This window comes from Aythya fuligula, chromosome 26 (assembly GCF_009819795.1).
Source record: "Aythya fuligula isolate bAytFul2 chromosome 26, bAytFul2.pri, whole genome shotgun sequence".
NCBI classification, from domain to species: Eukaryota; Metazoa; Chordata; class Aves; order Anseriformes; family Anatidae; genus Aythya; species Aythya fuligula.
Window position 1 is genome coordinate 190709 of NC_045584.1, and position 22249 is coordinate 212957.

Sequence of the window (22249 nt, forward strand, 5' to 3'; positions counted from 1 at the left end):
CGGCTTGGAACGGCCCCGGCGGGCGCGAGGCGCCCCCGGGCTCAGCCCCCGCCGCGCTCCCGCCGCCGGCCCCACGTTACTTTGAGTGGCAGCCGCCGCCCGCCGCAAGGCCTTGTGGGCCGCGAGGCCCGGCCCGCCCGGCCCGCCCGCGCCGGAGGCCCCGCGCCCGGCGGCGCTGGGCCGCGGCCCCCCGGTCCTGAGCGGCGCCGCCACCGCGGGCCCCTAGCGGGCGGCGGGAGGGACGGGCGGGCCCCGAGGGGCGGCCGCGCCCCTCGAGCAAAGGGAGAAAGACTACGACTCCCAGCGTGCCCCGCGGCGCACCGGCTGGGGCTCCGGCGGCTCGCCCGCTTCCGATTGGCTTCCTCGGGACGCGCGTCACGAACCCATGTGGGAGCGGGACGGAGCGATTGGCCGGGCGCTCCCGCGGCCGCAGCCAATGGCGAGCGCGGTCCCCGCCGCGGCGGGCTGCGAGGCTGCTTAAGGTGGCGCGGGGCCGCCCCCTCCCGGGGCCCCACCGGCGCCCCCCGCGGGGCCGCGCCACCTTAAGCGCGCCTCGGCCGGGCGGCGGCGGCGGCGGCTCCGCCGAGCGGGGACCCCCCCGGCCCCCCCAAACCCCCGCCCCTCCCCCGGCCCCCTCCCCCCCGCCCCATGGGGGCCCCGCCGCCGGCCGCCAGCCCCGGGCAGCCCCTCCCGGCCCCCCCCGGCCCCCCCCGGCCCCCGCCCGCCGGCCGCGCCCCGCCCGGCCCCGGACCCGCCGGCCCCCGCCCACCCGCGGCGCAGGCGGCGGAGCCGGGGCTGCCCCCGGTGGCGGCGGCGGCGGCGGGGCGGGGGCGGCGCCCCCAGGATGTTCCCGCAGCCCGTGAGTAGCGGGGCCGGGCGGCGCGGGGGCGGCGCGGGGGCGGCGGGGCCGGGCCGGGCCGGGCCGGGGGCGGCCTCACGCAGCGGCCGGGGCCGGTGTCGGTGTGTCCGCAGCCCCCCGCCCCCCCCTCCCGGCCCCTCAAGTTCTCGGTCCCGGAGACCTGCGAGCGGCTGAAGGAGGAGTTCCGCCTGCTGCAGGCGCAGTGCCACAGGTCGGGGGCGCGGGGGGGGCCCGGGGGGGGGGCGCGGAGCGGGGCCCCCTCGGGCGGCCCCGCCGCTGGTCGGGGTCCCCGGGGCAGCGCCACCGGGGGGGGGAGGGAGCCCCGCGGGGCAGGGGGAGGCGGGGGCGCGCGGAGCTCCCCGAGCCCGGGGGATGGGGGGGGGGGGGGTAAGGGGGGGGGTCGGGGGGCTGGGGGCTCGTGAGCGAGGCCGCGGCCCCCCCTCTGCAGCCTGAAGCTGGAATGCGAGAAGCTGGTGAGCGAGAGGACGGAGCTGCAGCGGCACTGTGTGATGGTGAGCGCCCCGAGGCTGCCCCGGGGGGGCCGGGGGCTTCCCCCCCCCCCCTGCCGGGGGCGCCTCGCTGCGGCTCTCCTGGGCGCTGCCCCGGGGGGCAGGGGCCGGGCGGTGTCGGTCGCGGTTCCCGGCGGCAGCTGCCGCTCCGTGCCGCCTGAGCCCGGAGCTGTGCCGGGGGGGGGACGTCTCTTTTTGTTTATTTATTTTAGTTTCGGGGCTCTTGCGAGCCCCCTGTCCTGCTTCTCCCGCGGAGGGGCTCTGGGAGCGATACCACAGGGCTGTGAGCTGCGGGGACCCACGGGGAGCTGGAGCTGCAGGCAGGGCGGGCTGGGGGTGGCTGTGGGAAGGAGGGGAAGAGGATGGGAGCTGCAGGACAGAGCAGAATTCCCTCTCCTTCAGCACTTGGCACACCGGAGGGCCCGGTCGTAACCCATCCCATCCCCATCCCATCCCCATCCCATCCCATCCCCTAGATCCCAGCCCCCTGCCTGGGCGATGACAGCCCCATCTCTGGGGCCGGGGTGCCCGCAGGGGGGGAGCTGCGTCGGGGCGGCTGCACGGGGCTCATGGCACAGCGAGGGGGGGTGGCGACAGGAGGCCCCAGGGCCATGGGAAGCTGGGACCTGCGGTGGCAGTGGGGAGCTGGGCTGGGGAAGCAGGGCTGGGGGGGGCTGGCAGCCCCGGGCAGCTCCTGAGCTGGCTCTGCTGTGACTTTGCTTTCAGTACTATGAGATGTCCTACGGGCTGAACATCGAAATGCACAAGCAGGTAAGCAGGGAGGAGAGCACGAGGAGGGGGGGGAGGCTGCCGGGAGCATGGTGACTGCCCCGTCCCTGCAGCACCGCGGGGCACGGCACAGCTCTGAGCAAGGGTCTGGCCTGCAGAGGGGTTCAGCGCTGTCAGGTCATGCAGTGCTGAGTTCTGCAGGTGCCTTGGGACGGGGCTTGCTCCCTGCCATCCCAAAGCACTTCTGAAAGCGTGGCTGTGGATCCCAAATCCCCGTGCAGGCGCCTCCCGGCTGCAGCTCCCTGGGGCCCCAGGCTCAGGAGGGAGCGTGGAGGAAGCAGCAAGAGCTGGAGCCCAGAGGCAAATGGATTGTCTTTCTTTTCTTTTCTCTCTCTTTTTTTTTTTTTTTTTTTAATCCCCTTTTCCTTTCCTGAAGCCAGAGGAGTATTTTCACCCTTCCCTGGTTCCCCTTTTGTTCCAGCGTTAATTTGCTTTCCCTCTTCAGATTTATCAATCCAGTCATCACGGGCTCTCTGCCAGGGAAATTAGTTTGGACCAATGCCTGACAAAGTGGCAAGTCAACTGCCATATTCCTCCAGCTGGCTCAGCCCCTCCGAGTTTGCTCCTTTTGTTAGCAGGAAGGCTCACAGAGCCCTCGAGCACGTTCCTGCTGGCCCCGTGCGCTCCGAGCTCCAGCAGAGCAGGGAGCCAGAGGTGGCCTGGTCGCACGGGGCCAGGCAGCTGGGGAGGGTGAGCCCCCTGCCCTGAGTCGACTCTAGGCCTTGCCTGGGCAGGGGGTGACTGGAGCCGGGGGTCCCTGTCTCCTGGGACCACTGGTGCAGGGGGATAAAGGGCAGGGGCTGGAGCAGCAGCTGTGAGGACCTGGGGGTGACCTGGGTGCTGGGGGGGCAGCCTGTGCCCTCCCTGGGGCGCAGGCAGCCTCGGGGAGCAGCCTGTAAATGTTCCCTTTGTTCTCTGCGGCTTTGTGCCTGGTTTGACCTCTCTGCAAGGCTGTCAGAGATTGTAGGAAACCTGAGATGAGAAAACACTTCAGAGCAGCCAATCCCTCTGCTGGCGAGAGCCGGGCTGGGTTCGTGGGCTGGGAGGGGAGGGTCAGGTTTTCCCTGGGAAACGTGGCTGGGGGGCCTGGCTGGAGGCTTCGGCCCCTTCCCCAGGAAAGGCTCTTTGCCGTGGGGGGGCTGGGGGCTTCCCTGGCTGGGGAAGGTGCCCCAGGCCCTCCGCATTGCTCTGCTGCTGCCCGCTGGGACAGGGGCAGCCGAGGTGCGGGCGGGTGTCCCAGTAGCGCCTGTGGGGTCCCCTGGAGAGGGGGTGGGGGCGGCCGGGGGGGCCCGGCATCGCTGTGTGAATTCTGTGCCCCCCCCGCTCCCCTCTGGCACCGAGCCCGGTGCTCGGGGAGAGGAAGCAGGATGCTGGTGGCCCCGCGCCAGCGCTGGCGGCTCTCCCTGCCAGCCTGCGGCAGCCCGCGAAGCCGCGCCGGGCTGGGGCTCAGCGCAGCCAGCTGGATGCGAGGGGCTGAGCGCAGAGCTCGGCTTGGCCCGGCTCCACAGGCGTTTGGGAGTCGGGTTCCCTCCCGTGTGTCCGGGAGGACCTGGCAGCTGGGGGGGGGGGTCCCGCAGCCCTGGCGGCGGCCCTCCCTTGGCAGCAGCTCAGGAAATCCCTGCAGGGAGGATTTGCGCAGGGGCAGCCTGTGTCCCCAGGGTGCTCGGCCACCCCGCTGGGGGGCTGGAGGGGCTGACAGCCCTGTGGCTGTGCTGAAAGCTGCCTCCTCTTGCAGGCGGAGATCGTCAAGAGGCTGCATGCCATCTGTGCGCAGATCCTACCGCTCCTGGCGCAGGAGGTGAGTGGGGGGCGTGCACCCAAAGGGCGAACCTGGGCCAGGCCGAGCGCGGGTGGGCAGCGAGGGGAATCTGCAGCACCCAGGCTGAACAGGGGTCTGCAGAGCCCCAGGGTGGCTGGGCAGGACGCGGGGCCGTGTGGTGCCCCAGCTGGCAGCGCCGAGTGCCCTCCATCCCCGTGCTCTTGGTCACAGCACCAGCAGCAGGTCCTGCAGGCGGTGGAGCGCGCCAAGCAGGTGACGATGGCGGAGCTCAACAACATCGTCGGGGTGAGTCGTGCTGCCCGGCAGGGAAGGCTCTGTCCTGCTCCAGGCAACGTGCTGTGATGATGGGGGAAGGTCTTCAGTGCTCTGACAAGCCCAGGGCTGGTCTCCAGTGGTGGCTGGGGTTTGCTGCTGGGTAGTGGAGACGGCGAAGAGCTCACGGGATCGTCCCCGGCAGCCTGGACCAAAGCAGGGGGAGCCCAGCTCGGGTCCTCTGCTGTGTCTCAGGGATCATGTCCCCGGGGAGGGGACACCTGCGGTGCCCTGGGTGGGAAGGGGCAGGTGCTGTGACCCCGCCGTGCAGCCTGGATGGCTGCTCCCTGCCTGGTCCCCGCCTTGCGCTCATCTCATCGTGTTGGGGCACCAGGCGTGTCTGGCACACGGCCGCCTCCTCCCAGGATCGAGGACCGTTTGCTCTTTTCCAGCAGCAGCAGCTACAGCAGCTTTCCCACCACGTCCCCCCCGTGGCGCTGACACCGCACCCCTCCAGCGTGCAGCTGCCCAGCCTGGCCGGGGCCAGCAGCGCCGCGGGGCTCCTGGCCCTCTCGGGGGCACTGATGGCGCAGTCGCAGCTGGCTGCCAAGGAGGACAGAGCCCAGGATGGGGAGAGCAGAGGTGAGGGGCCGAGCACAGCTGGATCAGCCCTTCTGAGCTTGGCTGAATGTGTGCAGGGCGGACAGCCCAGAGGTGCCCGTGCGTGCCGGGAGGAATTCTGCTGCCTGCTCTGCCTCTTCCCCAGGGCTCCCTGATGCTGGCAGCCGCTCCCTGGGGCCAGGAGGAGCGGCAGGCACTGAGTGACAGACCCAGCTAATTAAGTATCTGCAGCCCTGGGAGGCTGGCTCTATTTTTGGCCAAGGGAACGGCTGCCTTGCCGTGATGGCTCCCGGGAGCACGCGGGGGGTGGCCGTGTGTGCAGCAGGGTCTGTGCCCGTCCCCTTGGGGACCTGGGTCCTCCTGCAACCCTGGGTGTTCTTAGTGTGAGGGTGCCCCCTCCAAGGGGCAGCTGGGCAGGTGTGAGACCCCTGCCACAGAGAAACGCTTCCTGCTTACACCAGGTAAGTATCCATAGGCCAAAGTGGAGGCTTTACAGGAAAATCTGTGCTACACCTGTGGGAGAAATCGTGGGAGGCAGGGGGCTGCGGGAGGGCATCCAGAACACGCGGCCATGCTGAGAACTTGGTGCTTGGTAAACAGTGCTAATTCCTCATCCTTCTGGTGCCTCCTCCTATCAAGATCACAAAGTGCTTTACAAACATCATCAATATTTAATCATTGTTAAATCAGTTCTGTGAATGCTACTGGCAGGCCCAGGCCAAGTTACCAGCAACACCCAGCACTGCCAGTGCCCTGTTCCCAGAGCACTCACCAAGGAGCCAGCGCCAGGGGCTTTGTGATGGGTGAATGGGCGCGGGGCAAGGTCCGTGGGCAGTGGGGGTGTGCTGCTGTGGAGGCTGGGGGTGCACAGCCCCAACACTGACAGTGTCTTTCCTTCTCCTGCTCTGCTTTGCCGGTGCCGACCTGTCTGGTTCTGCTGCTGCACGGGCTGCAGAGCGCAGCCCCGGCCGAGTAAGTCATGGCAGCGCCTCGGGGGGGCACGGAGCCTGTCCTTAGCCCCCTGGAGCTGCTGCCCCCCCCCCCCCCCTCCCCACGGAGCCTCCCCGGGTCACCGCAGGAGGCTGCGGCGGGGCAGCACGCGGTGCCAGCGTTTGAGGCTTGGCTCGTTCCCCCTGTGCCACCCCTCACACCTCCCCTCTGCTGCTCAGAGCGTTTCAGCATCCCCTCCGGAGAGCCCCCCCACTGAGGAGCGGACGGGGGGCGCAGGGCTGAAGCGGAAACGGGAGGAGAGGGACCCGGCTGGGCATGATGTGAGTGCTGCAGAGCGGGTGTGGGGGTGCAGGGGCATCGCTGCCAGCCCCAGGGTGCAGAAATCCTGCAAGGAGACGTGAAAACAGCCAAAAGCCCCCAGGGATGGCGTGGGCAGCCGCCTGCAGGGCTAGAGCTCGTCCAGCCTTGCACCCCTGACTGAGCCTTCCTGGGCTTCTCCCCTGTGCAGGATAGCGATGGGGACAAGAGTGACTGCAACCTGGTGGTGGATGAGGTAAGCCCAGACTGCCGCAGGTACCGAAGCCTTGCTGGATACCAGGCTCAAGCTCTGAGCATTGGGTTCGGGACACTGGTTGCTGAGGTTGGGGCTCGCTGGGCTCCTGTGCTGGAGCAGCCAGCCAGGGCGTGTGCCAGCCCTGCTTGGATGCGTTCCTGCCAGCCGAGGCTGGTTCTGAGTGCGGTGCTGGGGGCTTGGGGCTGTGCCAGCCAGAGCTTGGCTTTGCCAGCTACAGACCTGGCTCCACTTTGCAGCCTCTCGGTGCCTCTCCTGCAGCATCCCGCGGGAAGCCAGGGCAGGCGCCCTAGGGACCTGGGCTCGCTGCTCACGCACGTGGTGGTGGTGGTGGGAGCAGGGGCAAACTGAGGGGACTCGGGAGGCAGCGGTGCAGCTGCCAGGCCCTGCTGCTGCAGCTTTCCCCAGCCACCCAGGCAGGTACAGCAGTGCTGCAGCCCAGCCCTGACATTCTTGGCAGAGGTGATGTTTTGGGGGACATCCCTTTTCCTCCCAGGGAGGACTGGGGAGGGACAGCACGTGTGTGTATTTTTTTTTTGTTGTTTGTTTGTTTTTTTCCTCCTGTCACTTCCCAAGAAAATATAAGCTCTGGGAGGAACATCAGCTGGGATTTCTGCAGAAAATGGCACATTAAAAACTGCTCAGTGGTGTAATTGCGGTGATAAAAATCACAGCCCTAATTGAATGGTTATAGGAGTGCAAGAGCTGACAGGCGGCCTCGCCTCTGGAGCTGCTCCTGTCTGCCCTCCCGTGCAGAGGGGCTGCAGCCTCCCGCTCCCTGAAGACCCTTTTCTCTCCCCAGGACCCCCGCTCTGAGTCCAGCAGCCCCGGTCAGGCATCCAGCAGCCAGCTCCCGCCAGCCCGGGACGTGCCCCAGAGCCCTGCCTCCGGTGGTGCCTCCGGTGCCTCCAGCCAGAGCGGGACCCCCCTGCGGCTGCAGGACCAGCGGCTGGTAAGGGGCAGCGCTGGGGCAGCGCGGGCTGTGGGGCAGCAGGGCTCGCGATGGGGTTGCTCTGCTGTGCTCGATGCTGAGCACGGGGGGCAGAGGTTGGTGCCGGCGGGAGAGGTTAATCGTCTGCTAGGCGAGGGCCCAGCTCTGCAGGTATTTTCCATCTGGCTGCCTGCAGGATTCCCCAGAGCTGCTCTGAGCAATTGATTTTTTTTTATTATTTTTTATTTTTTCCCTTCCCTTCCCCCTCACCAAGCACTGGCCCAATTCTCAGATTGAAACATCAGCGAGGGGGAGGGCCAGCTCTGTCACCCCCGGCCCTCCCGGCCGCTGCAGGGAGCCCGAAGCGATTTGTCCTTGCCAGCCCTGGGGTCAGGAGCCGGCTGCGGGCGCAGGGAGCAGCGAGCGGCTGCTCCCCAGGACAATCGGATTAGAGCAGACAAAGCGCCCTGAGCAATCTGCCAGCACAGCACGCAGCTTTGCTCTGTTATTAATTTTTTTTTTCTTTTGCTGGTGTCGACAAAATCCCCAGGCAGAAAAAGAAGAAGAAATAGGAGAGGCATGAAAAAAGAGAGGACTGAACAGGCCGTGGGGACGGGAGAGGCTGGTCACTCCCGAGCTGTCCCTGACCCTGCCACTGGGCTGGGCCCCCCCAGCCGAGGGCAATGTCCCGTGGGGAGCAGCGGAGCCGTGCCCAAGGGGCCCCTTTCCGCAGGGGCTTGCTTGGGGCCGTGCTGCCGGCAGCTGAGGCTGCTCCTCCTTTGCCTTGCAGCCGGACCCCCCAGCCTCCATGTCCTCCGTGTCCCCTCCGCCCCGCGATGCCCTCACACCTGGCCTGGGGCCGAGCTCAGCTGCGCTCCTCCGGCAGCCTCCAGCCAAGGCACCGGCCATGGACGGCACCGGTGAGTGCCCAGGGCTGGGGTGAGCGGTTTGGCTCCGTGTTACCAAACCACAGCGAACGTGCGCGCTGGTGCATTGCCACGTCCTGAAAGCACAAGGACGGGGGTTCAGCGGTGGTGGAGATTCACTGGATCCTGGGCCAGTCACGCTCCCTCCTCCTGCCTCGCATCCTTCAGGACGTTTCAGGAGGAGGAGGGCTGAGGCCTGGGGGAGGGCTGGGCCCCTGGCCAGCCAAAGGGCGCAGGAGGTGTTAGAAGGAGGACAGATAGCACGGTGGGGGGGTGAACTAAAGCCAGAGTGGAGATGTTAATCCCTTGGCTGGGCTGGAAAATTACAGAGGTTTAGCAAAAATTGACTTGGAATCGATTTCAGTAAGCCCCAAAGCCCCGGTGGCAGGGACACAGGGGCCTGGTGGGGCTGGCGGTGGGGCGAGGCCGTGCTGAGGCGCCAGCAGGATGCGGCCCTCTGCTCTCCGGACCCGTGTGCCAGGCCCGTGGCTGGTGGAGCTCAGGGGCTGTCCCCCTTTGCTGCCCAGGCCCGAGCTTTCCTTCTCCTCCTCCTTCTCCTCCTCCTCCAGGGGCTCTCCCTGGGCTCAGGGCCGGGCACCCTTTCCTTTGGGTGCTGCTCTCCCTCTGTGTGCTGGGCCCAGCGGCCGCGTCTCTTCTCCTGCAGCTCTGCGCAGCCCCCTGAGCATCTCCAGCCCCTTCGCCGCCTCCTTTGGGCTGCTGCCCCATGCCGCCCTCAATGGCGAGCTCGCGGCCCCCGGCATGTACGTGGGCATCCACCTCCCGCCGCAGGTCAGCAGCACCGTCATGTACGGACGCTCACCGATGGTAAGTTGCCGAGGGACAGCCCCTTGCTGGTGCCTGTCCCCATGGGGCCCACACAGCTGCAGGGAGCTCATCAGGGGCTGTCCACGGAGATGGGGTCCCTGCTTGGGGAGGGGGCTTGGTTTGGACACTGGAGGCTGCAGTGCCCCCTGAGAAGCCCCCACTGACTCTGGATGTTTGTGGCTGTGTTTTCGGGAGCCCACTGCTCAGCCTGTGCCCCTTTGTGCAGGTGGCTTTCGAGTCGCATCCTCACCTGAGGGCTTCCGCGCTCCCAGCATCGCTCTGCACCGTCCCTGCAGGGAAGCCGTAAGTGTGGCTGCGGCAGCGAGGGGCAGGCGGGGGTCTCACACCACAGCTGTGGCCAACGCATTTGTTTCATTCCAGCTGTTTACTGACAAACAAGGAGCTGGCCGATTAGAGCTAACTGCAGCCCTGTTAGCCAGACCGCTGCAGGTGCCCCCTGCCCAGTGGGAGCATGTCTGAGGGGAGAACGCAGCTCCTGCACCCCAGCCGCCCTCAGGGATTGCTCACTTCTCCCGTCTGTCCCCCTGCAGTGCCTACTCGTTCCATGTCAGCGCCGACGGGCAGATGCAGCCGGTGCCGTTCCCCCCTGACGCCCTCCTGGGCTCTGGCATTCCCCGGCACGCGCGGCAGCTCCACACCCTGGCCCACGGCGAGGTGGTCTGCGCCGTCACCATCAGCAACTCCACGCGCCACGTCTACACCGGGGGCAAGGGCTGCGTGAAGGTGTGGGACGTGGGGCAGCCGGGCACCAAGACGGCCGTGGCTCAGCTGGACTGCTTGGTATGTGGGGGGCAGCAAGTGTTTTGTTATTTTTTGGGGGGAGGAGGGGAGGGAATGCACCCCTGCTAGCATGGAGGGGGTTCGGTCCCCCCATGCCTGTGATGCTGCAGCCATCGGCTCCTTCTTCACTTGCTGGTCCCTGTGCTTGCCATCCAGAACCGTGACAACTACATCCGCTCCTGCAAGCTGCTCCCCGACGGCCGCAGCCTGATCGTGGGGGGGGAGGCCAGCACCCTGTCCATCTGGGACCTGGCAGCCCCCACGCCCCGCATCAAGGCCGAGCTCACCTCCTCCGCCCCTGCCTGCTACGCCCTGGCCATCAGCCCCGACGCCAAAGTCTGCTTCTCCTGCTGCAGCGACGGCAACATCGTGGTGTGGGACCTGCAGAACCAGACCATGGTGAGGTGCGTGGGGGTCTGGGGCACAAGGAGAGGTCAGTGAGGGAGAAGATGGCTTCTGGGTGGGGGTGGGGAGCAGACAGACAGCCCTGACAGCAGCAGCCTCGCACAATTTCCTCCACTACCCACACCCACAGGCAGTTCCAGGGCCACACGGATGGTGCCAGCTGCATTGACATCTCCAACTATGGCACCAAGCTGTGGACGGGGGGGCTGGACAACACGGTGCGGTGCTGGGACCTGCGGGAAGGGCGGCAGCTGCAGCAGCACGACTTCAGCTCCCAGGTAGGGACTGGGGCTGGATGAGCCCCGCGGGGCTGGGCCCTGCCTGCCTGACCTCCCTGCTCCCAGATCTTCTCCCTGGGGCACTGCCCAACGGGTGAGTGGCTGGCGGTGGGCATGGAGAGCAGCAACGTGGAGATCCTGCACGTGAGCAAGCCCGACAAGTACCAGCTGCACCTCCACGAGAGCTGCGTCCTCTCCCTCAAGTTCGCCGCCTGCGGTAGGTGCCTGCGTGGGCTGGGGGCTGCTTAGTGCAGGCTCCGAGCTGCTGGCGCCCTGCAGATCCACTCCCCCAGCAGACTGTGCTTTGTGTCCTGTCCTAGGGAAGTGGTTTGTGAGCACGGGGAAGGACAACCTGCTCAATGCCTGGCGCACGCCCTATGGTGCCAGCATCTTCCAGGTGAGCTGGGGGAGGCGGAGCGGGGAGGGGGTCTGCACCCATCCTGCCCTCACCCCCTGACCCTCATCACTGCTTCCTCTTTCCAGTCCAAAGAGTCCTCCTCCGTGCTGAGCTGTGACATCTCTGTCAACGACAAATTCATTGTCACGGGCTCTGGCGACAAGAAGGCCACGGTGTACGAGGTGGTGTACTGAGGGCCCAGACCCGCCCTGCGCCTGGGCCGCCTGGCTGCGGCAGGAGCTGCTCCGCTGCCCTCCTGCTCCCTCCCCTCTTCTCCCAGCAGCCAGAACCCAGCTGGGGCAGGGGGGTGACACACTGGGGGGCACAGGGGCTGCGGCATGAAAGGGGGGCTGGGGAGGAGGGATCCAGGCACTCCCCGACCTAGGGGATTTGGCAGGGGTACGACCTGGTGCCTGCCAGCCCTGGAGGCCCAGGGCAAGGGAGAAAGGCCAGAGCTCGGTGTTGCTCCCGTTACTGCTACTGATTTAACGGCACCAATTTTCTGCTGCAGAACCAGCTGTAAATTATCAGTAAAGAGATGTATTTAACACTGTTTTCACTTTCTTCCTAATAAAAAGGAACAAAAGCACTGTCAGTCTGGTTGCAGGGGGCTGAGCACCACTCCACATCCAATGAAGTAGGGGCTAGGAGGACAGCTGTGACCTGCTCCTTGCTCCTTACCCCAGGGGGAGCTGCTTGGGTTGGGGGACCAGGCCCTAGAGGGGCTGGAAAGCTCCCCCTGCGGACTGCACCTGGGCCCACAGCCAGGAGCCCCCAGCCCTGCTGCCCCTGCCCACAGCAGGCTTGGAGCCACGGAGCTGCTCGGCTGGCTCAGCCCCACCAGCCCCGGCTGCTCCCAGCTCACCCCCTTCCTCCGCAGCCTGCAGCTGCCTCCAGCACTGGCCTCAGCCCCAGGGTGCTGCCGTATGGAGCTGCCATCGACCCCATCCATCCCCCCTCCCTCCCCCAGATGAGGTCCAGTGATGCTGTTTTGGTTGTTTTTATTATTAAATACACTCGAGGAGGCTCATGGAGCTGAGGATGGAGCACCTCCTCCCCTGCATGGCCCAGAGCCTTCACAACAACAAAAAAGTTACATTAAAAAAAAGGTCCCTTGTCCCCACCCCCAGTCCAGACTTAGAAACAACCCCACAACTAAAGCCCCAAACAAGAAGAAAATCCCCAGGAAGGTCCCTGCAAGCAGCAGCTGCCGCCCAGCCCTGCCTGGCTGCGGGGTCCCCTCCGTCCCTTGCTGCCTGCTCCAGCCCTGGGCTGCCAGCTCCCGGGCGGGCAGCGTCCGTCCGTCAGCCCCCGCGGCTGTCTGTCCGTCTGTGCCTGTGGAGTGGCCCCTCCCAGCGGCTGTCTCCTCTTCAGCACTCAGTAAATGACCTCGTAGACCGTAGCTTTCTTGTCCCCCGAGCCAGTCACGATGAACTGGTCATCGGTGGAGACATCGCAGCTGAGGACGGAGGAGGTTTCCTTGGACTGCAGAGAGGGGGGGTATGAGCCACAGCCCCACAGCAAGCCCCCCCGGCCCAAGGGGGCCCTGGAGGGAATAAGCTTGGGTAGGGGTCAGTTCAGAGCTTTGGGAGCCCCGGGAGCCCCCCGCTCCCCCAGTGCAGCTGCTCTGCCCACCTGGAAGATGCTGGCGCCGTAGGGGGTGCGCCAGGCGTTGAGCAGGTTGTCCTTCCCCGTGCTCACGAACCACTTCCCTGCAGGAGGGACACAAGGGGCGCAGGAGCAGCGCCTCACCAAACCACCCCTGGCTGGGTTCCCACAGCTGAACCCAAGGAGGGGACAAGCTGGCAGTGTCTCAGCCCCCTACAGGAACGACCCCCAGTGTTGGAGGACACAAACTGTGTGTGGGGGGGAGGAGGGGGGCGGGACGACAACACCACCGACCCACATCCATCACTCACAGCCCTGGGGCCACCAGAGGAGCCGGGAGCAGGCACCTACCGCAGGCGGCGAACTTGAGGGAGAGGACGCAGCTCTCGTGGAGGTGCAGCTGGTACTTGTCGGGCTTGCTCACGTGCAGGATCTCCACGTTGCTGCTCTCCATGCCCACCGCCAGCCACTCACCCGTTGGGCAGTGCCCCAGGGAGAAGATCTGGGAGCAGGGAGGTCAGGCAGGCAGGGCCCAGCCCCGCGGGGCTCATCCAGCCCCAGTCCCTACCTGGGAGCTGAAGTCGTGCTGCTGCAGCTGCCGCCCTTCCCGCAGGTCCCAGCACCGCACCGTGTTGTCCAGCCCCCCCGTCCACAGCTTGGTGCCATCGTTGGAGATGTCGATGCAGCTGGCACCATCCGTGTGGCCCTGGAACTGCCTGGGAGGGGGGACACGAAGGGGGTCAGCAAACAGCCATCAGGGCTGCCCCCTCCCGTGGCCTGGGGGGCGCTCAGTGCCCCCTGCCCACGCAGGCGCTCACCTGACCAGCGTCTGGTTCTGCAGGTCCCACACCACGATGTTGCCGTCGCTGCAGCAGGAGAAGCAGACTTTGGCGTCGGGGCTGATGGCCAGGGCGTAGCAGGCAGGGGCGGAGGAGGTGAGCTCGGCCTTGATGCGGGGCGTGGGGGCTGCCAGGTCCCAGATGGACAGGGTGCTGGCCTCCCCCCCCACGATCAGGCTGCGGCCGTCGGGGAGCAGCTTGCAGGAGCGGATGTAGTTGTCACGGTTCTGGATGGCAAGCACAGGGACCAGCAAGTGAAGAAGGAGCCGATGGCTGCAGCATCACAGGCATGGGGGGACCGAACCCCCTCCATGCTAGCAGGGGTGCATTCCCTCCCCTCCTCCCCCCAAAAAAAAACAAAACACTTGCTGCCCCCCACATACCAAGCAGTCCAGCTGAGCCACGGCCGTCTTGGTGCCCGGCTGCCCCACGTCCCACACCTTCACGCAGCCCTTGCCCCCGGTGTAGACGTGGCGCGTGGAGTTGCTGATGGTGACGGCGCAGACCACCTCGCCGTGGGCCAGGGTGTGGAGCTGCCGCGCGTGCCGGGGGATGCCAGAGCCCAGGAGGGCGTCAGGGGGGAACGGCACCGGCTGCATCTGCCCGTCGGCGCTGACATGGAAGGAGTAGGCACTGCAGGGGCACAAGAGTAGTGACAAGGTGAGGCTCCAAGCACAGCTGGCACCACACTGGACCCAGGGTGCCTGGCCTATAAGCACCGTTTGAGGACGGATTTGCAAGAGGAGCCAGATCAGTGGCATCTGGGCACCTAGGAATGGGTGCTCCCAGGGGGCTCACTCCCAGCAGGACACCCTGATCTCCCACCACCGCCCAGCCTGAGACCACTTACGGCTTCCCTGACGTTCCCACTTGCATGCCGGCTGCCAGCCCCGGGACACGCATGTGTGGGTGCGGGTCGTAGCCAACCTGGAGGGGACACAGGGTGAGAGCAGCTCCCGGCCCATGGCCCCACGCCCCGCGGGGAGGAGGCTCACGCACCAGGGGGGACCGCCCGTAGCTGCCGGCTCCCACGGCGGCTGCAGCCCCGTTGAGCTGTGGGGACACGAGGTGGAGGCTGGCATAGGCGCCAGCCCCAGCCATGTCCCCGTTGACGGCAGGGTGAGCCATGCCAAAGGTGGCAGAGTACGGGCTCTGCACTCCCAGCGGGGTCCTCAGGCCCAGGGCTGTGAGGGGAGAGGTGGCACGATGGGACGGGGCCGTGGAGCAGGGCCCAGCCCCACAGGACTACGGCTCAGTGCCACTCGTGGGCGCTGCCCAGGCAGGGCTCACCCAGGGGGTCCACTGGGGCCTTGGGGGCAGCGGGGCGGAACTGCTGGGCACTGCTGGAGCCTGGGGTCGCGGCGTCGCCCTGGGACGTGGGGGTGCTGGACTTGAGGCTGGGTGTCCCTGCCTTCTCCACCTGCCAGAGCAGAGCGGGGGGGGTCACACAGGACCCTCCTCCTGCTGGAGGGAGGGCTCCTGAGGCCCCCAGCGAGCTGGTCCCTAGTCCCCAGCCCTGAACCCAGTGGTGCTGCAGGGGACATGGGATGGGGGTCCAACAGGACAGGAGTCCAACAGCGCAGGGGCCATCCCCATCCCCCAGGCATCACCCCGCACCCCTGCGGGTTTAGGGCAGCGGACAGCTTAGCCCTGGGCAGTGGGGAAGCGAGCCCCAAGGGAAGCAGCGCACGTACGTACCGTGGGCACATCCTTGCTGCGGGACGGGGACGCGCTGCTCGAGGAGGCCATGGAGGTCGGGCTGAGCGGCACAGCCTCCTTCCTCCCCAGTGGCAGCTTTTCCACCCCGTTCTCACGGGACGAGTAGGAGTGGACGCTGTGCGGGGACGAAGGGTCCTGGGCAGGGGCGGGGGAGATGAGCAGAGCGGGGACGGCCCCAGCCACGCTCCAGCAGCGAGCTGGCGGCTGGGAGCCTGGACCCAGGGGATACCACCACTGCCCCGTGTGCCCCCCTTCGCCTGTAATGTCCCCGTACCCTCGCCCCGGGCAGGGGGGCAGGCAGCACCCACAGACCCGGCACCCTGTGCACTGACCTCATCGACCACCAGGTTGTCTTCGCTTTTGTCCGCGTCGCTGCCCTGAAACACAGGGAAAGGTCGGAGCCAAATGGACTGGGGCTGCCCAGCCTGCAACAGCCCAGGGGCCCGGGCAGCTCCTCCTGGCCTGGCGTGGGGATGCGCCGAGCCCACCAGCCCCTTCCCCGCACTCACGTAGTCTGTCACAAAGTCCTTCTCCTCCACCTTCCTCTTCTTGCTGTTGCTCAGGTACTCGGAGATGGCTCGCGCCCGCTCCCCGTTGGGCAGCGCCAGGGAGCTCTGGGCAGGGGGAGCCGTGTTAGGGGCTGGGGGGGGCAGCGCTAGGGAGCTCGGGGGGGGGGGGGGAATACTGTTATGGGCAGGGGGGCAGCACTAGGGGCAGGGGGGCAGCGCTCTGCTCTCAGAGAGCCAGCACCACGCGGGGCTCCCAGCACACAGAGCCCCGGCACAGTCTCCACACCAGCAGATGAAGGAGCAGGGACGGGGGCGCTGCTCGGGGCTCTGTGACACCGGGAAAGGGACCCCCAGGGACCCCGGCACCCCCCCGGTGGGAGGGAAGCGGCCGCGAGCGACACTTACAGGCCCCGGGTCCCGCTCTGTCTCCATGGCGACGCGGCCGAGCAGCAGGACCGGGAGGGAAGCAGGGACACGGCTGTGCCGCACGGCACCCGCTGCTCCCGCGGGTACCGGGGCCTTCAGCCCAGCCCCACGGCGCTGGCACCGCCGCAGCAGGGTCGAGCCTGGCTCGGCCGTCCCCGGCACCCCTGGGAGGTGCCTCTCGGCCGGGGCATCTCACACCAGCCCCCGCGGCCCCCCAAGCCCGGCAGGGCCCCCCCACCCCGGCTCCATCCCGCCGCTCACCCCGGTGCTCAGCGTCGTGGACTCCGCGGTCGTCTTTGGCGAGGAGCTGAGCCTGGGCCCCCAGCGCCCCCGAGAGCGCCAGGAGCCCTGAAGCGCTCCCGAGGCCGGCGAGGCTGGCGGGCTGCATGCCAGAGGGGTGGGGGGTCAGCGGGATGGGGGGCACGTGGTGCGAGAGGTGCTGGGTCTGGAGCTGGTGCTGGAGGGGGGCGGGAGGAGAGAGCAGAGACAAAGGGCCCGGGTCAGGACAGCGGCCAGCAGGGGTTGGGGGCTGAAGGGGGTCAGGCTCCCGGGGCATCCCCAGCCCAGCAGGGGTCATCACATCCCACCTGCTGCCACCTCCCACCCTGGGACTGTGGTCCCCTGCCCCAAGACCCCCCAAATATCCCTGCCACCACAGCCTCGAGGGAACGAGGGACAGGCAGGGATGGTGCCCCCCCTCCACACCCACCCAGGGCTGCAGGACACGGCGTCGCACCCACGCCCTGCCACCCCATCGCCGTATCACAGTGATGTCTCTGGAGGCACAGCTGCACCCCCAGCCCCGTTCCCACTGACAGAGCCCCCCCAGACCACCTTGGCTGGGCCCCCCTGACTCAGCTACAGGCAGGAGGCAGGACGGGTCTGCAGCCCTGGGTCGGTGCCGGCTCAGGAGGCGCCGTCACCTGCAGGAGCCCAGCACCCTCCTGGCCAGGGGTGGGGGCAGAGGGTCAACGTACCCCGATGGCCGCGTTCAGGTCGGTCATAGTCACCTGCTTCGCACGCTCCACGGCCTGGACCACTTGCTGCTGGTGCTGGCAGGGAGAGAGGAGAGAGGAGCGAGTCGGCACTGGGCAGCCGGCCCAGCTCCCCAGGGAACTGGGAGAAGCAACCTGAGGGAGGGGCCTGCAGGGGGGCTCACCCACCTCCTGAGACAGGAACGGGATGAGCTGGGCGCAGATCACGTTCAGCCGCTTCGCTATCTCCGTCTGCAAGGAGTTGGGGGGGGGACACCATCAGGGCGGGGGCAGGGCTGAGACGCCACCAGAGCCCCCTCCCACCAAGGGGCCCCACTGGCTCCCCAGAGCCGAAACACCCTGAGCAGGACCAGGGAAGCTTCCTAACACCACTGCCTCAAAAAGCAGGAGCCCAGCACTCCGCACGCCCTGCCCCAAAGCCCTGGGACGGATCTGACCTCCTCCAGCCCCCAGGAAAGGCCGGGAGGCCAAGCTCTGCCAGGGCACGGTGCCCCACTGCCCACAGCCAGCGGCAGAGCAGCCCCGGCTGTCCTCCAGCCCAGCAGCAGGGCACAAAGCACAGCAGTGCTTCGTGAACCCTCATGTCTGCATTGCCAAGAGCACTGGGGATGCCCTGGTGCAGGGCTCCAGGAACGGGGCTGCCCCCAGCAGCGCCCTATCCAGAGCAGGGGGACCCCGATGGGGAGCAAGGGAGCGCCGTGGGGCTGAGAGGAGAGGGCCCCACGAGGGGACCAGAAGCTGCAGGGCCCCAGTCAGACCCCAGATCTCTCAGCCAAGGACCTTGAGCACATCCAAAGCTGGGGGTGAGGGGGCTGCAGCGCTGCCCAGCCCATGCAGGGACACTGAGCCTGGGACACCTTTGTGCCACCCTCCAGTACAGCCACCAACTCATTTCTGCCAGACCCACAGACAGCAGAAACAATCCAGCATCCGCCCTCACTTCCCCTTCCGAGGGAGGAAAAAAGGAGATAGAGAAGAAAGAAAGAGGAGGGGAAAAAAAGGGAAAGAAAAAAAAAAAAAAAGCAAGCAAGCAAGGAGATTTGGCAGCCGGCAGTTCTGGGAAGGATTTAGCTGTCTCCTGGGGCCGGCAGTGATGGATTCTCTTCCCTAATGCACTGATGGGCAGCAGCTCCTTGGGGAGAGCTGCCTCCAATTCACTCGCACTCGTTAATGTGCAATTTACTGGCACTTTAACGCTCTCAGCATGAAAAATGATCATGCTGTTTGCAGCCCCCCCAGCCACCAGCACCGTCACCTCCCCTCTGGCTGGTGGTAAGCAAGTCCAAGGCCAGGCACATTCAGGGACGTGGTTTTATAAAAAGCTACAGGCCAGTTCCACGCCAAAAACAAAACAACAATAAAAAATTAACATCTCCTGCCCATCCCTGCCTCCAGCATCCCCTGCTGAGCCTGTGGCTGCCTCAAGCACCGTGCCCGTGGAGCTGGGCCATCACCCCCAGCCCCATCACCCGCAAAACAAGCCCAGAGCCAACCTGCCCCAGCCCGGGCCAGCACCAGGGGACGCGGGGCTGGGCGACGGCGGCACCGCCCAGGGACCCCCCTGCTTGTGCCAGCACAAAGGAGGCAGCTGCTTCCTGGGAGGCTGCAAGCGCTTGGCCCCGGCCATGGCGCATCACCAGGCTGGGGGAACAGAGGGCAGGGGGGCACCAGACCCCCCCCGGGGCTCTGACCCCGGCAGCTCCAATGCAGCCCTGCCCCGTGTGATGGCAGAGCGCAGCGGTGTGGGGCCTCCTCACGGCCATGGCCAGCAGCGGGCAGGCGGCCAGCGGCACCGGGGCGAGCATAAATCCAGCCAGGGGATGCTGGCGGGAGGGGAGGACACGGCCGCAGACAGACCCGTGGTGCTCATGAGATGCCCTCAGTGGGGCCGGCAGCACGGGGCGTGTGAGTGCCCGGCACAGCCCCAGCACCATGCTGGGGGCCAGGGGCTGACACCCCCGTGCCAGAGCTGGCTCCCACGCAACAGTTGGCTGGAGCACGGGGCTGGGCAGGGAGGGGGCCGGTGGGAGCACGCCTCATCAGACTCCTCCGCAGCCTTTTTAAAAATAGATGAGAAGAAGCCTTCTGCCTCTGAGCCCAGGAGCAGCTGGTGGCCCAGAGCACGGCTCCGCGAGAGGGGGGGAGGCAGCGAGGGGACGCGTGGCTCCCAGCCCTCCCCCCACAGGGCACTCCTCAGCCCCTGAGGACAACCGGGCACACGAAGGCAGCGAGCAGAGCTCGTCTCCCTGGCACCAAGCCTACCTGTTTGTGCATCTCGATGTTCAGGCCGTAGGACATCTCGTAGTACTGCCAGGAGAGAAGGCAGCGTCAGCGGGCTCGGGGATGGCAAGTCCTCTCCGGCGCTGGTGCACGAGCTCAGCCCGACGCCACCGGCGCTGCCGGGCTCCCCAGGGGACCCGCACAGAGGTGGCTTTCGCCAACCCCTTCCCAAGCTGCTGCAGCTCAAACACCATGGCTTGTTTGGGGGCCAAAGACGGTCACAAGCGCATGAAGCAGGGCACGGGGCCTGGCCCCACAGCCCAAATACGCGGGGGAGCCGAGGCATCGCGGTGCTGCGCGTCCTTTGATGGCTCAGAGGAAAAAACCCCCAGCGGCATCGCTCCTTTCAGGTGGAGCTCACTAACCATGACATAATGACGCTGGATTTCTGTTTTTTCTGTTGCCAGCTTTTCACATTCTAACTTCAAGCTGTAAAAATAAAGAGAGAGGAGAGAGTGAGCCCCTCTGCGCCCCTCCACCAGGCAAGGCCTCCCGGACCAGCCATGGCAGAGCCCTCCCCGCACACCGCGTGCTTCAGTCTCCTGCTCGCAGGTTGAGCCCCTTCTCCCAGCACAGGCCAAGAAAACCACCTGATGGGGGGTAGGGAAGAGGCTGAGGAGGAAGAGGCAGTGGGCAGTGAGGGGATCCATGTGTCAGGCAACAACCCACAGGGAGCGTTAGTCCCCCTCCCCAGCATCTGCTTCCCAAATGGAGCGAACTACAAAGCCGAGCTGCGTTTCAACCCTTGCTCCAACCGGCTCTGCGGGGAGGGGGCGGCAATCCCGCCCGGCAGCAAGGGGAGCAGAGGGACTGGGGCTCCGCTACACGATAGCTCTGGCATAGCCCAGGAGCCATCTGAGCACCCCCAACCAGCACCACCCCCAGGGCTTTTGGCAGGAGGAGGCCGGCAAGCACAAGCTTCCCCCTCGCACGGCATCTTCTCCAGCTACCGTGGCGCTGCCTGGCACAACGGCCCCACGGATGCAGGGAGCCTCCCACTGCCTCCTGCCAGCCCTGCAAGCGCCCAGTGCCGCGGGGAACTGCTGCCTGCCAGCTCCGGGTACGTGCCCAGTGCCGTGCTGGCACACAGGCTCTGGCAGCTCTCACCTGTGGTATTGGTTCTGCAGGAACTGGAATTCCTCCTTGATGCGGTCCAAGGTCTCGGGGTACGTCAGCTTCAGGGACTGTGGGGCGGCAGGGATGGCACCAGCAGTGACAGCGGTGCCTGATGCAGCGGAGGGTGCCTGGAGATGGGCCTGGGCACAGGAGGGCACGGCTGGGGTCACAGCTGCTGGCCCGAGCGCCTGGTGGGGCTGGGACTGGGCCAGCACCCACCGGGCTCTTGAGCCCTGAGGGTCCCCACACCCTAGGGAAGGGGCTGCCGGCACAGCGGGGATGGTGGCCCACGCAGGAGGAGGCAGGAGTTATTTCAGCGAAAAGGGGGCACGGCCGGCCACGAAGCGCAATGGCCTTCCACCTCTCCAGTAACGGTTTGGTCACTGGGCCACGAGAGGAGAATTAACAACCGGGGGGCGGGAGGTGTCACCGGGGCGAAGCGTGGGCTGCTCCCACCCCTGCCCTGGGCCAGCAGCAGGGCGCAGGGGTCCTGGGGACCGGGCACTGCCCAGCCCCAGTCGCTTCCCATCCGAGTGCCCCACGTCCGGCCCCAGCCAGCCCCGAGCGCGCAGCGAAGCCGAACTCCGGGGCGTGGACACAGGCCCTGGAGGGATGACGGCCGCAAGCACCCCGGGCACCCCGGGCACCCCACCGCAGGGACAGACACCGGGTGTGGGCAGCGGGCAGCCCGTGGGGTCCCGGCTCCGGAGCGGGCCCGGGGCCACGCGCGTGGCGAGGGGACGAGGCCGGGGCCACTCGCTCACCGGGGGCCGGTTTTGAGGGAACATCGTTGGCACCGGCTGGGCCCGGGGTCCCTTCCGCCGCTCTGCACCGCGGGTGCGGGCTCAGGCCCGGGGACGTTTTCCAGCTCCGGTTCCGACCCTGGGGGAAGGAAGACACCGGGAAATGACCCCGCGGGGGCGCCGAGCCCGAGCCCCGGCCCCGCCGCGCCCCCGGCCCCGGCACCCGGCCCCCGCCCCGCCGGCCCCGGCCGCGCCGCGCCCCCCGCCCGCATCCCCGCGGGGACCGGGGGGCCCCCGGCTCCTCCCGGGCGCCCCCGCCCGCCGAGCGCCCCTCGCCCCCCCGCGCCGCCCCCGGCCCCGCCGCCCCCCGCGCCGCGCAGACAATGGCCCCGCCGCAGGTACGGCCGCGGGGAGGGCCCGGCCGCGCCGCCGCCCAGCCCCGAGCGGGGCCGGAGCGCGGCCGGCGGGGGCACGGGGGGCGGGCACGGAGCGGCCCGGCCCGGCCCGGCGGGGACCGAACCGGAGCGGGGCGGGGCGGGACGGGACGAGACGGGACGGGACGGACCGGGCCGGGACTCACCGCGCTGCTGGCCCCGGCCCCGGTCCCGGCCGCGCGCCCCTGCGGCGGGGCGGGGCCGGGCCCAACCGAACCGAACCGGGCCGGGCTGAGCCGAACCGGGCCGGGCCGGGCCCCGGCCCCCTCCCCGCCCGCCGCGGCAGCCGCTCTGCGGAGCGCGATCAATGAACGGGCGCCAGCTCCACGTGGGGCCTGGCCCGTGCGGGCGCTCGCCGAGGCGGCCGGCCAATGGGAGCGCCGCGGGAGCGGCCCGCCCCCACGTGGGGCCCGCCGAGCCGCCTTCCTATTGGGCGGCCGGGCCCGGCCGCCAGGAGAATGTGTCAATCTGCGGGAGGCGAGGAGAGACGGGGCGGGCGGGGGAGCGGCGCTTAACCCCTGCGGTGCCGGGCGGGCGGCGGCGGGGGGAGCGGGCACCGGGGGGCACCGGGGGGCACCGGGGGGCACCGGGGCCTCGGAGTCCGCGCCCGGGGGTGGTGGCAGCCCCCAGGCCGCCCCCCGCAGGCCCGGTGCAACTGCCCGGCCGTGGGACCCCCCCGGCCCGC

The 22249-nt window shown here is 67.8% G+C and overlaps 2 protein-coding genes across 6 annotated transcripts; one reads left to right on the forward strand and one right to left on the reverse strand.

Annotated features, from left to right (window-relative positions):
• The first annotated feature begins 1312 nt into the window (after window positions 1–1312).
• On the forward strand, window positions 1313–11177 carry TLE2 (TLE family member 2, transcriptional corepressor). 3 transcript variants are annotated; one of them, XM_032203660.1, is made up of 18 exons: window positions 1313–1371; window positions 2095–2139; window positions 3893–3955; window positions 4148–4222; window positions 4645–4831; window positions 5766–5782; window positions 5980–6081; window positions 6270–6314; window positions 7135–7284; window positions 8054–8183; window positions 8854–9014; window positions 9241–9317; window positions 9566–9815; window positions 9972–10219; window positions 10351–10498; window positions 10565–10715; window positions 10819–10895; window positions 10982–11177. In XM_032203660.1, exons 1-18 carry the CDS (start codon window positions 1369–1371, stop codon window positions 11087–11089), a joined length of 2037 nt encoding a protein of 678 aa, XP_032059551.1. In that variant the 5' UTR covers window positions 1313–1368; the 3' UTR covers window positions 11090–11177. The 3 variants fall into 3 exon arrangements, with proteins under 3 accessions (XP_032059551.1, XP_032059552.1, XP_032059553.1); XM_032203661.1 differs by lacking the exon at window positions 4148–4222 and having other exon boundaries at window positions 4642–4831; XM_032203662.1 differs by lacking the exons at window positions 1313–1371; window positions 2095–2139; window positions 3893–3955; window positions 4148–4222; window positions 4645–4831 and adding an exon at window positions 5056–5633.
• Window positions 11178–12120: 943 nt separating this feature from the next.
• On the reverse strand, window positions 12121–21739 carry LOC116499165 (transducin-like enhancer protein 1). Of its 3 annotated transcripts, none has more exons than XM_032203812.1 (21): window positions 21711–21739; window positions 21152–21269; window positions 20379–20527; window positions 19637–19700; window positions 19254–19298; window positions 17160–17222; window positions 17007–17048; window positions 16258–16453; window positions 15976–15992; window positions 15571–15675; window positions 15394–15438; window positions 15041–15196; window positions 14633–14762; window positions 14342–14526; window positions 14193–14269; window positions 13726–13975; window positions 13322–13569; window positions 13072–13219; window positions 12855–13005; window positions 12531–12607; window positions 12121–12380 (listed from the first exon to the last, which is right to left on the reverse strand). In XM_032203812.1, the coding sequence occupies exons 2-21, from the start codon at window positions 21173–21175 to the stop codon at window positions 12273–12275; spliced, it is 2280 nt and encodes a 759-aa protein (XP_032059703.1). In that variant the 5' UTR covers window positions 21176–21269; window positions 21711–21739; the 3' UTR covers window positions 12121–12272. The 3 variants fall into 3 exon arrangements, with proteins under 3 accessions (XP_032059703.1, XP_032059701.1, XP_032059702.1); XM_032203810.1 differs by having other exon boundaries at window positions 16974–17048; XM_032203811.1 differs by lacking the exon at window positions 21711–21739 and having other exon boundaries at window positions 16974–17048; window positions 21152–21284.
• Window positions 21740–22249: the final 510 nt, after the last annotated feature.

Coding starts and splice junctions, on each gene's coding strand:
- LOC116499165 (XM_032203810.1), bottom strand. CDS start 21,175: ATGTTCCCTCAAAACCGGCCCCCG. Junction 17,049..17,159: donor TCCCGTTCCTGTCTCAGGAG/GTGGGTGAGCCC, acceptor TCTCCCTGCCAG/CACCAGCAGCAAGTGGTCCA. Junction 12,381..12,530: donor ACGGCGCCAGCATCTTCCAG/GTGGGCAGAGCA, acceptor CCCTCTCTGCAG/TCCAAGGAAACCTCCTCCGT.
- TLE2 (XM_032203660.1), top strand. Junction 4,223..4,644: donor AGCTCAACAACATCGTCGGG/GTGAGTCGTGCT, acceptor CTTTTCCAGCAG/CAGCAGCTACAGCAGCTTTC. Junction 6,315..7,134: donor GCAACCTGGTGGTGGATGAG/GTAAGCCCAGAC, acceptor TTCTCTCCCCAG/GACCCCCGCTCTGAGTCCAG.